This window comes from Gobius niger (genome assembly GCF_951799975.1).
Source record: "Gobius niger genome assembly, chromosome: 10".
Taxonomy (NCBI): domain Eukaryota; kingdom Metazoa; phylum Chordata; class Actinopteri; order Gobiiformes; family Gobiidae; genus Gobius; species Gobius niger.
This window is the reverse complement of record NC_136861.1, coordinates 4,864,295-4,877,437: the sequence shown is the minus strand read 5'-3', so window position 1 is coordinate 4,877,437 and position 13,143 is coordinate 4,864,295. Positions and strand designations below refer to the sequence as shown.

General features: G+C 40.6%; 1 protein-coding gene across 1 annotated transcript in view; it reads right to left on the bottom strand.

Moving 5' to 3' along the window:
* Nucleotides 1-2,090, bottom strand: part of LOC306969183 (complement C3-like) — a gene marked incomplete at its 3' end in the record, with an annotated part of 44,237 nt that extends 42,147 nt beyond the window's left edge. The window contains exons 1-3 of the mRNA XM_079564783.1: nt 2,004-2,090; nt 604-802; nt 357-519 (exon numbers count right to left, since the gene is read on the bottom strand). Coding sequence (XP_079420909.1) covers nt 357-519; nt 604-802; nt 2,004-2,080 — 439 coding nt within the window. The 5' untranslated portion in view covers nt 2,081-2,090. The remainder of the gene's footprint in view (nt 1-356; nt 520-603; nt 803-2,003) is intronic.
* Nucleotides 2,091-13,143: the final 11,053 nt, after the last annotated feature.

Below are 13,143 nucleotides of genomic sequence, written 5' to 3'. Positions count from 1 at the left end.
GGCGCTTCTGAGGAAGATCACAGGAAGTGATCGAAACTAGTAAAGCAGGTAAACTAAACCTTACTAAAAGAACAAAACTATAATGAAACAACCCTAACAAAACAAAACAAAAACACATAACTTTACAAAGTGTAAAAGTATTGTTTTAGTTTTGATTTTCCACATCTGGTTCCATTTTACACTTGTTTTGGTCTGGCTTAAGTATTTAGATTACAGTATTTAGTCTTGCTTTGAAACAGTTTGATTGAACGTGATCAGTTTTCAAATATTGTTTTTGTATTTTTCATACCATGCCGTCTTATAGAAATATATCCAATTTGTTTTGAGTTCTGAAAACCCTTTAATGCCACAATTACCTTCATCGTCAGGGTTGTAAAGGGTCTTGTCTGTTTGGATGAAAATGTATCCCGACTGAAACGAGACTAAGACCACCTTCTCCAAGCGGAATCCTGGGAAGTCCGCCAGCAGGTACACGTACTGCTTCACTGTGGGATCCTTGCCAAAACTATCAGGGGGGATCTGTCATTGCCAATAAATTCAATACATTAAAAGCCATCCAGAAATAGTTTTTAAATAATGAAATCAAGATGAGTGATGCTTTACCACAAGTTCTCCAAATGCTTGGTACTTGTTGGCTGCATTTAGCTGCACAGTTGTTCGCTTCAGTTGTGTGGTCTTTGTTGGATAGTTCCAGGCGGAGATTTGGACATTCATCGATGCCTGTCCGCCACAGTCTTGACACTCCACAAAGATGTTCTCTGCTGTTCCCACACGCAGCACTTTGGGAGCAGACATCACCTTCCTGTTGAAAATAAGGCAAAAGCAAAACATTGATCCAGTGTTGAATGGACTACACTGTTGGAATCTGTTCCTTTTATTGATATAGTGTTTTATTAGTGTTTTTTATTCATAATTAAGCATTATCGTTTTGTTGTAACAATTACATCCTTAGCAAAAATCTATTTTTGTTCCGACTAATGTTTTGAAATTATTCTGACAAACCTCCAGAAGAGATCAATAAAATGTTTAACCATTGCTGTGAAGTCTGATGTTTACTTGCTCTGCAAACCAGACTCACATCAGGGCCAAAATCCACAATACTTGGAACTGAGACACAACCTGGATGTGGCAAGAGGCTGTAGATCGAGCAAAGTGTAAATTCAACTCTAAATTACTTTTTTCCCTCTTTTTTGTGTGAAGCGACAATCGCAATGTATCTATATGAAATTCTTCATTTAAAATGCATTTATTTCATTACTTGTAATTCTATGCAGTTGACCAGCGGTTCTCAAAGGCTTCACATCTTTTTCACACAGCGCCATCTCATAAAATATTAATCAAGATCAATTCAGGACTAAACGGGGTCTGAAAAGCGTCTTACACGTACCTAAAGTGGACTAAATTATGTCTAAACTGAGAGTTTACCATGTTTAACATAAACCATAAACATTCTTGTTTATAGTGTTAATTGTTTACTTAATTATTTACTGTTTATACTTTTGTCCCCCCAAAGTCCTTGGTTGTCATTGTACATAAGATACCACTATCTTACTATTTAATCGTTTTTTTTGCACACCCTGAGTGTTTCTAAGAGCTGGATGTGACAAGTAAATTTCTCCATTGTGAGATCAATAAAGGCTCATCTTATCTTATCTTATCTTTAAACCAATAAAAAAAAATAATACAAAAACACTGACTTCAAATGGATTCCTGAAGCTAAAATGAAATTCTGTCTAAATTTAAATGTTTTGCCTAAAAACGCAGATCACCCTAAGAACCACCTGAAGAAGGCCAAACACCACAACTGGAGAGCCACTGGTGGGTCATCTATTGACAACTAAAATTTCAGTCGATTATTGGTGAGGTTATAAGGATCCCTCTCGCTGCAATCAAGACCAACAAAAGAAAGTTATGGCCAACATTTACATTGGCCAATATGTTCAGTATCATTTCCAGCTAAAACTGAGATGCAAATAAGTAATGCTTAAATAATGTGGACTTACAATGGATCGGCATCAGTGACAGAAGAGATCCAGGCCAAGCCCAGAGAGGCCAGGAGCCACAGCAAAGTCCTCCTCATCTTTCAGCTCCGCAGTGCAGATCTCACTTGGGACGGGCTTTTTATCTGTGTCCCATGTGTAAACACGACATGATTACACAGCATTTCCCGACTGCAGCATGTCCCTAAAAATCAATGGTTATTTGGAATTGATAAAAAAGTGCATTAGCCTCTTACTACCCGTGACCGAGTGCAAATTTGAATGTTTCTTAACTGGACCTTACAGTCCATAGGCCAGTGTAAAGCCTCATTTGAAATCTGAGACCTACAAAACTGATCTCAACGGACCCTTTTCTCGCATTGTTGCAGTGTTTTGCCACATTTTTGCAACTTTTTCGTAAATTGTTTGTCACACTTTCATCAGTTCATTGTGACGCTTTTATGTTGCGTTTTCATCCTCGTTGTAATCACAACAAAGTACGCGAGGCGCAAAAAAACACTGTAAACTCACCGTCTCAAACAGTGACTGCCCATAGACTTACTATTGTACTTACTGTCCACGGCACTAGTACACATGACTGATGATTGCCGTGCTGAAATGAATATAAAAAAAATATGAAGGTGTGGTCTTTTTAAATTTCAGTGCAGCTTTTGAAGTAATAGATCATGACTTACAGTTGGGAAAACTGCCTGCATATGGTTTTACAGATGGTGCTGCATCATGGATAAGGAGTTACTTAAAGCAGTACTAAGTAACTCTTCCCTCTAGAGGCCATAAGCGCAACTGCAGGTGTAGTAGCAAGTTACGAGGTAATTAAGGTAAACACGTTACTTAGTACTGCTTTAATTAACAGATCTCAGTCCGTGTATTTTAATGGTAGTTTTTCTACAGTTAGGAGATTACACTGTGGGGTTCCACAAGGCAGCTGTCTCGGGCCATTGTTCTTCTCCATTTTTACAAATGATCTCCCTACTGTTTTAAAGAGCAGCTCTGTAGCAATGTATGTAGATGACTCTACTCTATATAATGGAGGTGAGCCCGACTTTTTCCAGCCGGTATCTGTCAACCTCCCGCACAAGCTCAGGCTCCTCCCCCCCGGCGAGGTGATGTTCCATGTCCCGATTGCCAGAATCTGCCCATGCGGACAAGGTCGTCGAGGCACCCCGCATCGACTGCCACCCAGTCCTCTCAGCACCCGACTCCTATGGATCCCTCTGCGGTTGGTGAGTCCGCAGGAGGGAGGGCCCACGTCGTCCCTTCGTGCTGTGCCCGGCTGGGCCCCGTGGGCAGAGGCCCGACCACCAGGCGCTCGGGTTCGAGCCCCAACCCCAGGCCTGGCTCCAGGGTGCCGGGTGACGTCTCGGTCCTTGTTGTACTGTCCATAGAAGTCTTGTGAGCTGCTCTTCGTATACCTGCACAAATAAATTAAAATGTACATCACATACTGTAGTCTCTCCTACGCACACAGCTCACTGGTCCCCTGTTTGCAAGTGAACACAGATGGTGCTTTTAGCTAAGTCTCTAGCACATTTTACAATAGCTTGCTAAAAAGACAAAAACGTTTCATACATGGGCCTATATCCTACATGCTAACTCTTAAAAATGTACATACAGGTATTTTAACCATGAATTATCATACATTGGAGTGTTCAATCATCACATTAATATAGTATAGCACAAATCAATACCTACGTCTCAGAAAGCACAGCGCAGACTGAGGGAGGCGCTGCTGCGTAGCTCACAAAGCACGTCGATGGGCTTTCTCACCTCTGACATAGTAATAACAAACGAAATATGGCCAGAACTTGCCTCTAAACGTGAAATATTGATTAAACAACTAGTAAAGTCATGGATTTGTTGAACTTCAAATACAAACACAACAGTACAGTTTCTCCTTGGTTACAGATGACATCAAAATCCTCACTTCCCCACATAAAAATGACATGAACACAAACCTGTCACATCTCGGGAACAGGAGCACCCCAGTCCACATGAATGCACCATAAGACTGTTAACTCCAGTATTTGACCTTTTACATTCTCCATTACCTTATTACTAGCTGAGACCCGGCCTTCGGCCGGGCCTCGCTAGTCTCCACATTTGATATTCTGAGATTATGAGTGATTACAAAGAAATGTCCAACCCGTCACACAGTTCAGCTGTAGACCTGTGGTTCCCAACCCATTTCAAAAACTATGGCCACTACAAATGTGTAAAAGAATGAATGCTAAAAATAATTTCAAACAAACTGCAATTGGAGTGTTTGATGCACCCGTGCTCCTTTCTTATAAACTACAACGACAATATTTTCGCTAAACTCAGGGAATAGAATTCAAGAGACAGTGGAATATTTATGGATAAATATTAGGGGTTCAGCTCTAACGGTTTGGTTCACGGTGCAGGACCCGTGGTTTGGTGCATCACGGTAGTGTACCAAAAATAAATAAATAAGTAGGTTTTGAAATGAAATAGCCTAATGATCGTTGTTAGACAGTATTTATAACGTTACAATAAAATGGGCAATGCTTTCAAAGCTGCTTTAGAATAAAATGCACCTCTGGGCTCACAATACGTGAAAGCAAAATAGAAAACAAATGGTACAGCAGCAACGAAAAAAAAGGAAAAAACTACGCAGTGCAGGCCATGCGCTCGTTAAGTTGTAGTTTCATTTTCGCTTTTACTCACACGGAGGATAAGTCAGTCGGAGCAGCGCGTGTGATTAGAGGCTTTTGGGCAATGTTTTGCGTGTACTGTTTTTTGGAGACAAAGCTTTAGAGACGGAATACTGCCTGGATCTATAATGAACCACAGCCTCGGTCACTGCAGGAGAGACTTAAACAAAGACGCGCAGATGTCTTTTGGAGGATGTACCTGTACCTGTGCGGAGCGTCTGCAGGTTAGCGGTGAGTGACGATGACACACATCGCCCTGTTTGGATGCGCGCGCGCACACATACACGCGCGCGCACACGCGCACACACGCGCGCGCACACACGCACACACACCGCCCTGTTTGCATGCGCGCACACGCACAGCAGTCAGATGTCGTGCACTCGCGTTGTTGTGACGGCGGGTTGTCCTCGGACAGCAGCACCGCGGTCCATATGGACCCGTGGTCAATGCCCGCGGCTGGTGGGACCATCACGTGGGGGCCGGCCGCGGATATAGCGCTTTTCCAGACGCTCAGAGTTGCTGAACAATTATGCGCACATCAGCCCCCACCACCAACCACGCACACACTCACTACTGTCGCCAGGCTTCCTGGTGTTCCCAAACGGTCTCCCATCCCAGTCCTAACCAGGCCCGTCCCTGCTTAGCTTCAAAGTCGGTATGGGAAATAAACATGGCGGCGCCCAGGCGACGGCCATTGAGATAGCGTTTTCTATAATAGATTGCTGCAATCCAATGATGCGGTGCAGCCCAGTCTTAACATGGCACTCAGACTAAATCGGCTAAAATGTCATGTAAGTAAGCGACGTAATTAAAAAACGCTTAAATGTTGGAAATATTTCCGGTTCGGCGGAAAAACATCGGATGAAGTATCTGTAACGTCCAATCAGAGGCAGATGAGCGTTGTCTACGTAGAACGCGCGAGGGAAAAAAAAAATAACGTTCGCCCTCTCGTAAAAAATAAACAAAAAATAACGTTCGCCCTCTCGCTGAAATGCTCTCCGAACTGTGTAGACTTCGTTTTGGACTGCTGAAACCTGATAGAGAGTAAGTACTGGATATATGTGTATGTTTTATGGGCTCAGACAGCATGTTTACTGTAGAAAATGTTTAATGCTAATCGCGCCTAGCATCTTAGCATGCTAACGCTAATGCTAGCCTTCACCGGTATGTTGAGTACGGAGATTTACATTATAACTGAGACTAAAGAGAGACTTTTTAATGTACAGCGGACCAAGGGCTCACTCTTTGGATCCTGCTGTGGAGGCCAAGTCTTCTCTTTCCTCGTCTGGTCTGCGCTGAGGCCGAGCTGCTCCTGTGAAGCTGCTGTAGCTGCCGTTAACCTCCGCCATTAAGCCCATGGACCTGGTCACGTAAGCCACGGCTCCGTTTGAGGACACTGCAGGTGAGTAGGTGAAAAACATGCATTTAGAGATGTCAGTTTAACCTCTTAACTCCCGCCTGAACCGAGAGGATCTTTTTCCTCGCGTCATCAGATTTTTTTTCCATCATTTTTTTTTCAACAAATTTTTGCAACTTTTTTGTCTTTTTTTTGGTCACATTTTTGTCATTTTTATGTCATATTTTTGTTCTATTTTTGCCACTTTTTCATCAATCTTTCGTCACTTTTTTGTCAATGTTTTCTCACTTTTTGTCACATTTCCATCATTGTTTTCGTCTCAGTTTTGTTGCTATTTTCACAGCTTTTTCCCAGAAGCGTTTGGACTGGGGTAAAGCTGAAATGGAGACAACGTGCTCGGTTCAGGTGGGAGTTAAGGGGTTAAGACTTTTGCTTTAGTCATTTTTTGTTTACATATAAAAAATAAGACATACATTTATAATAAGTCACATAAATAAACGCAAAACCTACATTTTCAGCAACAAAGTCTAAATAATGGATAGACCCAGGGTTATGTGTATGGTTTTATTTTCTTGATGCATTATTTACAAAGATATTTTCAAAAGGGGGTTATGATTATCTTGTTTTATGTTTGAAAAAGCTACCTATGTTTGTCAAATTTGCCTTGTGTTTGGGTTCAAAGATTAATAAATCAGGCTGGGAACTAGATATTGAAAAATCCCAGTGAAAAACCTTCCTTCTTTAGTTCAAGGCTGGAATGTTTTGAGACTGTAGGAGCTTCTAAAGTTAAGATTTTGTTGCAAGAGTGAAATAAAAACTTCATTTTGAGATAACAAGTTTTGTACGTAACTTCCTGCGCATGCTCTTGTTGTTTTTTGCTGCTGCCGTCTCTCTGAAAGGAAATGACCATATTTTGGATTACAGCGTCTTCTCGGTCGCCTTTCACAGCACATGCGGGTACAAAAATGTCAATTTTTGTGAGCGAGTACGCGTGAGAAAAAGGCTGTTTCGGCGCTTTGTTGTCGTTACTTCCAGGATCTCTCTGGTTCAAGGGCAACAACACGTCAGAAAATAAGCATCAAAATGGGTAAGTTTCATCTCGTTTCATACTTTGACATTGAAACTAAGATGTTAAGGAAGAAAACAAGCTAAAAATCTCAACATTGACGACTGCGTGTAAATCATTAATTTCAGCTGCCATGTCTCGCCTTAAAAGCACGTGTTATTTTACTGTAGCTTTCCAAGCAAGTGAAGCGGCCATTTTATGTTTTAAGGCCACTCCGAGGTAAAATACGGTTTATGAGCAAATTTCATTATTCTTATCAGGATTTTTTAACCCTTCATAAACTCAAGGAATATTTCTGTTTTATATTCTGTTTACCAAAGTTTATTTACAAAGTGAAAGTGCCCAGGACACCGCCCCTATTACCACCATTAACAAGAGCAGTAGTATATGGGATGAGTGAAGAAAGAACTCTATGTTTTAAGTGACGTCGCTGTTGGGACTCGATTCCGTCTGCAGGTAGAGAAGCAGTGAGCAACTTCACCTCAGTCTCTCAGATAAAACTAAGTCTAAACCTAATCAATCAACAATTAACTGAACAACTTTCATAAACTTATGGCATAACCAAAAATGCCAAAAGAACGTTTATTTAAGACTTAATGAGCCTTGGAGGTTTAAAAAAAAGTAAAAACCTGGATGTTTTTCATTTTACTCAAAACATTTTACTTTTTTTTTTAACTTTACGGAGGCAAGGAGCACATGGCGTCATTCACAAACGCTACAATGGGAAAAAGGCCTTGTTTTCAGAGACTAAACATGGTTTTGCAGCTGCTTGGAGGTAAGCTAACGCTACATGCATTTATCCACATGAATCGTATGTTTATATATTACTGCTTGTGCAGACTGTATAATAACCTTTCCTTAATGGTATAACGTGAAGTCTTTACTGTTACAGACCAGTGCTATTATAATGGATTTGCAAAAATATTGACAAAATAAAATGATTTCTCTGTCCCATCTGGAGAGAAAAGTCGAAGGACAGACAACACAGAATGGTCAACTGATGCTGCTGATATAATAAACTCTCGGCCTACTTCAACAAAGACATGGAAATTACTGGGAATAATAAGGTATGTAACATTGAACATCTACATAATATGATATGGTAAGGTATTCTTTGCATTTGACCCATCCTTTGATGCTGTTGGGGTGACCCAGAGCAGTGGGCAGTGCCACGTCTGGGAACCCATCTCCAGATTTGGAGCCTGGCGAGAGGATTCACCTTTTGTACATGTTTTTAGTGGTAGGGGAAACCGGAGTACCCGGAGGAACCCTAAGCCGACACGGGGAGAACATGAAAACTCCACACAAAAAGGCCCCGTCCCGGTGGGAATTGAACCCTTGAAAAGATATTGTTAAAAAAGACCTGTGATACTAAAACGAATACTTCATATAACCTCTGAATGGTTACTCTATAAGTTTGGCAGAAAAAAAAACAATTTTGTGCTCAGCTTTAGCAAAATACCTTTAATGGGCCATGATTAAACAGATTGGTTTTGGCTTTAAATAATGAATTACCGTTGCATCATGACACGCACATATGCATTGCATGTATTACATTTGTTTGTCCACATGATGGGGCAGTAGAGCAAAGTCAGTGACTCAGTTGGCCAAAGGATCTCATCTAGAGCCAGTGCTGGCCCTTCTGGGGCCCTACAGCACGCATCCCAAGGCTGTTTGATGAAGAGCTCATGAACTCATTTACGATCAAAAACAGTCAAACTGTGCAGTAGTGCAGGGAGGAAGTGGAAAACAACCTTCATTTGGGCCCTGCCCCACTAACTACTAACCCACTGTTAGACTGCGGTTTAGGACAATGCTAGTCTATTTCCCCCACTGGCTTCAAACTAACTGTTGCTCGTGGGACTGCTCTCCGGTGTAAGTCTGCATCGACGCAAACTCGCTGAGAAGGAGCTTTTCACCCACTTCCCCTCACTGAGGGGTCCGTTTCAGACAGAACTCCAGACTGAGTGTTATAGGGAGGAGGGAGCGGTTTCGGAAAGGCCCATAATTTTCTGTATGTGGCCCTCAGTGAAAAAAGTTTGGACACCCCTGCTTTAAGGTATAGAACATGAAGTGCATTGTTTCGTTGAATTTCTAGTATTATGGGGTTAATGTATCAATAGCAGCTTTTGTTTTAGTTTAGATGTAGCCTATAGTACGGCAACTCACTGCTGCCAGTGTGATTGAAACATTTTGGACTGTGCTTTCTTATTCGAAACTAAGGCTGCACAATTTATCGCGAAAAATATCGTATCGCGATTTTAGCTGATGCAATATCCGTGATATCACCATAGCCTTCATCTGACTGAGATCGACCCATTTTTTTTGCAAACTCAAACTCATGCATTGAAGTCATGTGTAAAAGTTCAGTTTTAGTTTAGCATTTACTAGCTTTGTTAAATTCTACCCTTGTTTTGGTCCTGATTGGGTGTTTTTTTACTTTTCTTTTGACAGAATTTGCTGAAAAAAATGGAGCATATCGTGTTTGGTGAAATATCGCAATAATATCATTATCGCGATATTGCACAGCTGTATCGCATATCGCAAGTCACTTCAATATCGTGCTAGTTCGAACGTGTTGCCAACTCGTACCAACGTCATACCAAAGTTGCCAAAAGCCCAACGCACACCAGAGCGCCGCGACACATCATCTAACGCGCGTCCATTTCGAGACAGTCAGGGCACTTCAGTTCAGAGGCGTTTCTCAGACCATGTGGTGCTTTAAACACATGATTTATACACTCATCATAAATAACAGCCGAGACCCGTCTGTGCCTCTGCAGCAGGTCAAAAAAACCCGCGGCACCGCGTCTGTATCACAGGAGGCGGCTCTTTTACCGCACCGTCAAGCGTCTACGTTGGGCTTAACCTCTTAACTCCCACCTGAACATGTTCTCTCCTGTTCTCCAAATCTAAAAGCTTCTTCAAAATAGCGATAAAAAAGAAAAAAAGAAAATGAGGATGTAAAAACAACAAAAGAGTGCAAAAAAATGACTAAAAACAGCGACAAAAATGACAAAAACTCAACAAAAAGGTGACAAAGGGCAGCAAGAAAATGACAAAAATCCAGCAAAAAAATGACAAAAATCCAGCAAAAAAGTGACAAAAATACAGCAAAAAAGTGACAAAAATACAGCAAAAAAGTGACAAAAATACAGCAAAAAAAGACAAAAATCCAGCAAAAAAATGACAAAAATCCAGCAGAAAAGTAATTAAAAAAATGGCAAAAACACATAAGAGAAATAAAAAGTGACGACAATGGAAAAGAGGAGAGTATGCACTTGGTTTTGGCGGGTGGTAAGAGGTTAAGAAGTCGTTCACATGACTTTGGCAACTCGTTAGAACGAGTTGGCAATACGTTCTAACGACTTGGTATTACGTTAGAACGAGAAAGCGAAAAATGTTTCACTCACACTGGCAGCTCAGAGTTTCCGTACTATAGCTCTACTCTGACTTTAATCGACCTTATAGTTTTACCCTGGGATCCCTTAGAGACGCTTTTTATCTGGTAATTGAGTGAATATGGATTAAAATTTGAACAATTGTAGAAAACAACAATCTTTGAATTGAAACTGAAATGTGAGTACAGTTCTTCATAAATGGTGACTTTATTGGTAATGAGGTTAACACTCGGGTCGATGAGGGAGGGGTAAATGTTATCCATTTGAGGAGGATAAAAAATCACCAGGAGAGTTTTCCCGATTATTTCAATGAATTCCAAAGGTCGGAGTTGTTATTGCAGGATTTCAATATTAAAAACCACCCTATTGTTCATGTGGTTTTGAAAATATCAGTTCTGATCTGAGGAATGAGCCAGAGCAGCTGAGAAAAAGACGACACAGCACACTTTGCTTTGTTAAGTTTTATTGTTTTTTTTATTTGTCAAATACATTAACACATAAAAGTAATAGTATAATATGGGCAGAATCAGCCAAACCATCAATCTTTCTATCGTTAATCCATCTTCTCCGGCATTAGATCTGTCACCAAAGCGTTTACAGCAGTAAATACATCATCATCATTAAAACATCAAATTTAGACTATTAAAAGTATAAAAATTAGTGTTGTGGCGTATTTTAAGCGTTGGAAGAACGCGTGCTGGCTATGTGCAGGTGATTACTGTGAGAGAAAATAAAGTAACAGAGTATTGTAGATGTCCAGTCGGATATGCCAATCCATTTATTGTAGGCAACAAAATGATGAAATGAAAAGAACTTACAGTTAGGGTAATTTAATACACAGCACCCGCACGCTCAAAACCATTGGCCTCCATTACACCACACCTGGTGCTGGATTGGCGCACCCTTTAACCTTTTTGGGGTTAGAGCCTCCCAGAGCGCCCTCTACCTGAATTGGCTCCACCATACCGGCCCCTAATTATCTATGGCCTTGGCATAATAATTAAACAAAGTGGAGCCAAATAGAAAAGTACATTACATTACATGGTAATAACAAAAAATACATATCCGACCAAGAATTTAAAGTTTTTTATATATATATATTTCAATGACAATATTTTTCGTTGCTTTACTTTCTTCATGCAACATTTGCCCTTTTTACTTATATTTAAAAGGGAACAATAGAAATTATGGGTCATTCTCCAGCAACATGCATAGCTTTGTTACTGGTCTTTTGATGATATTTGCTTTTGTTTTGATTTCAACTGATCGAACCACTCCATACTTGTCTGGAAACACATTTATTATTTTTCCAATCATCCAAGAATTACGTGGAGCTGTAGAGTCTGCAATGACGACAATGTCTCCAACTTTTAGATTTCTTTTCAACTGATTCCATTTTTGTCTTTCTTGTAAGTTTGATAGATATTCTTTTGACCATCTCTTCCAAAAGAGATCTGAGATATATTGCGATTGTTTCCATCTTCGACGAGCATATACGTCTTGCTGGTCAAAGACACCAGGAGGAAGTGTTGGTTTGCGTTTTAGAGTGAGCAGATGATTAGGTGTCAATGGTTCCAGGTCATTAGGATCATCAGATACCTTCGTTATAGGTCTGTCGTTAAGAATGACTTCTGCTTCACATAACACCGTGAGTAAAGCCTCATCCGTGAGTGTCTGCTGATGTAAAACAGAACATAGCACTTTCCGAATCAGTCTGATCATACTCTCCCAAGCACCTCCATGGTGTGAAGCGTAAGGTGGATTAAATGTCCATTTAATGTCATCATACAAAAGTGTTTTTTCAATTTTGTCGTGGTTCACATCTGCAATCATTTTCTTTAGTTCCTTCTCAGCTGACGTGAAATTTGTGCCATTGTCTGAGCGAAAATGTGAGACCGGTCCTCTTCTGCACATGAAACGTCGTATTGCACTGATACATGAGTCTGTGTCCAACGAATGTGCCACCTCGATGTGGACTGCTCGGCTGACCATGCATGAGAATATTACTCCATATCGCTTTACATGAGAACGCCCATGCTTAACTTCAATGGGTCCAAAGTAATCGACTCCAACATTTGTAAATGGAGGCAAGTCCGGAGTTATTCTTTCTGTGGGAAGATCGGCCATTTTTTGTTGACACAGTTTTCCTTTAAACCTTTTGCAGAAAACACATTTGGACAAGATCTTTCTTGTTGTTGCATTTGCGTGAGTTATCCAGAACTTCTCTCTCAATTTGGAGAGGACGTGATTTCTTCCTGTGTGTTTTAATTGTTCGTGAATATCTTTGATGATTAAACTTGAAACATGTTGATCTTTTGCCAAAATGATCGGGTGTTTACTTTCTTCAGGCATTGCTGTTTTTGACAATCGTCCGCCAACTCTTAGCAAACCATCCTGTAGAACTGGGTTCAGCTTGTAAATGTGACTGTTTCCTTTGATGCCTTTTCCGTTAAACAATGCATTTTTTTCATTTGGAAACCTTTGGTTTTGTGAAAAATTTAAAATTGCACTTTCTGCTTTGTTCAAGTCTTCAGTAGAGATCTTTGCAGTTTTCTTGCAACCTTTGACTTTTCGTAGTTCTTGTTCAACATACGCTGGAGTGTTGTCTTGTGAGAGGGTTTTTCTCATTTTACTCAGTTCACCCAGA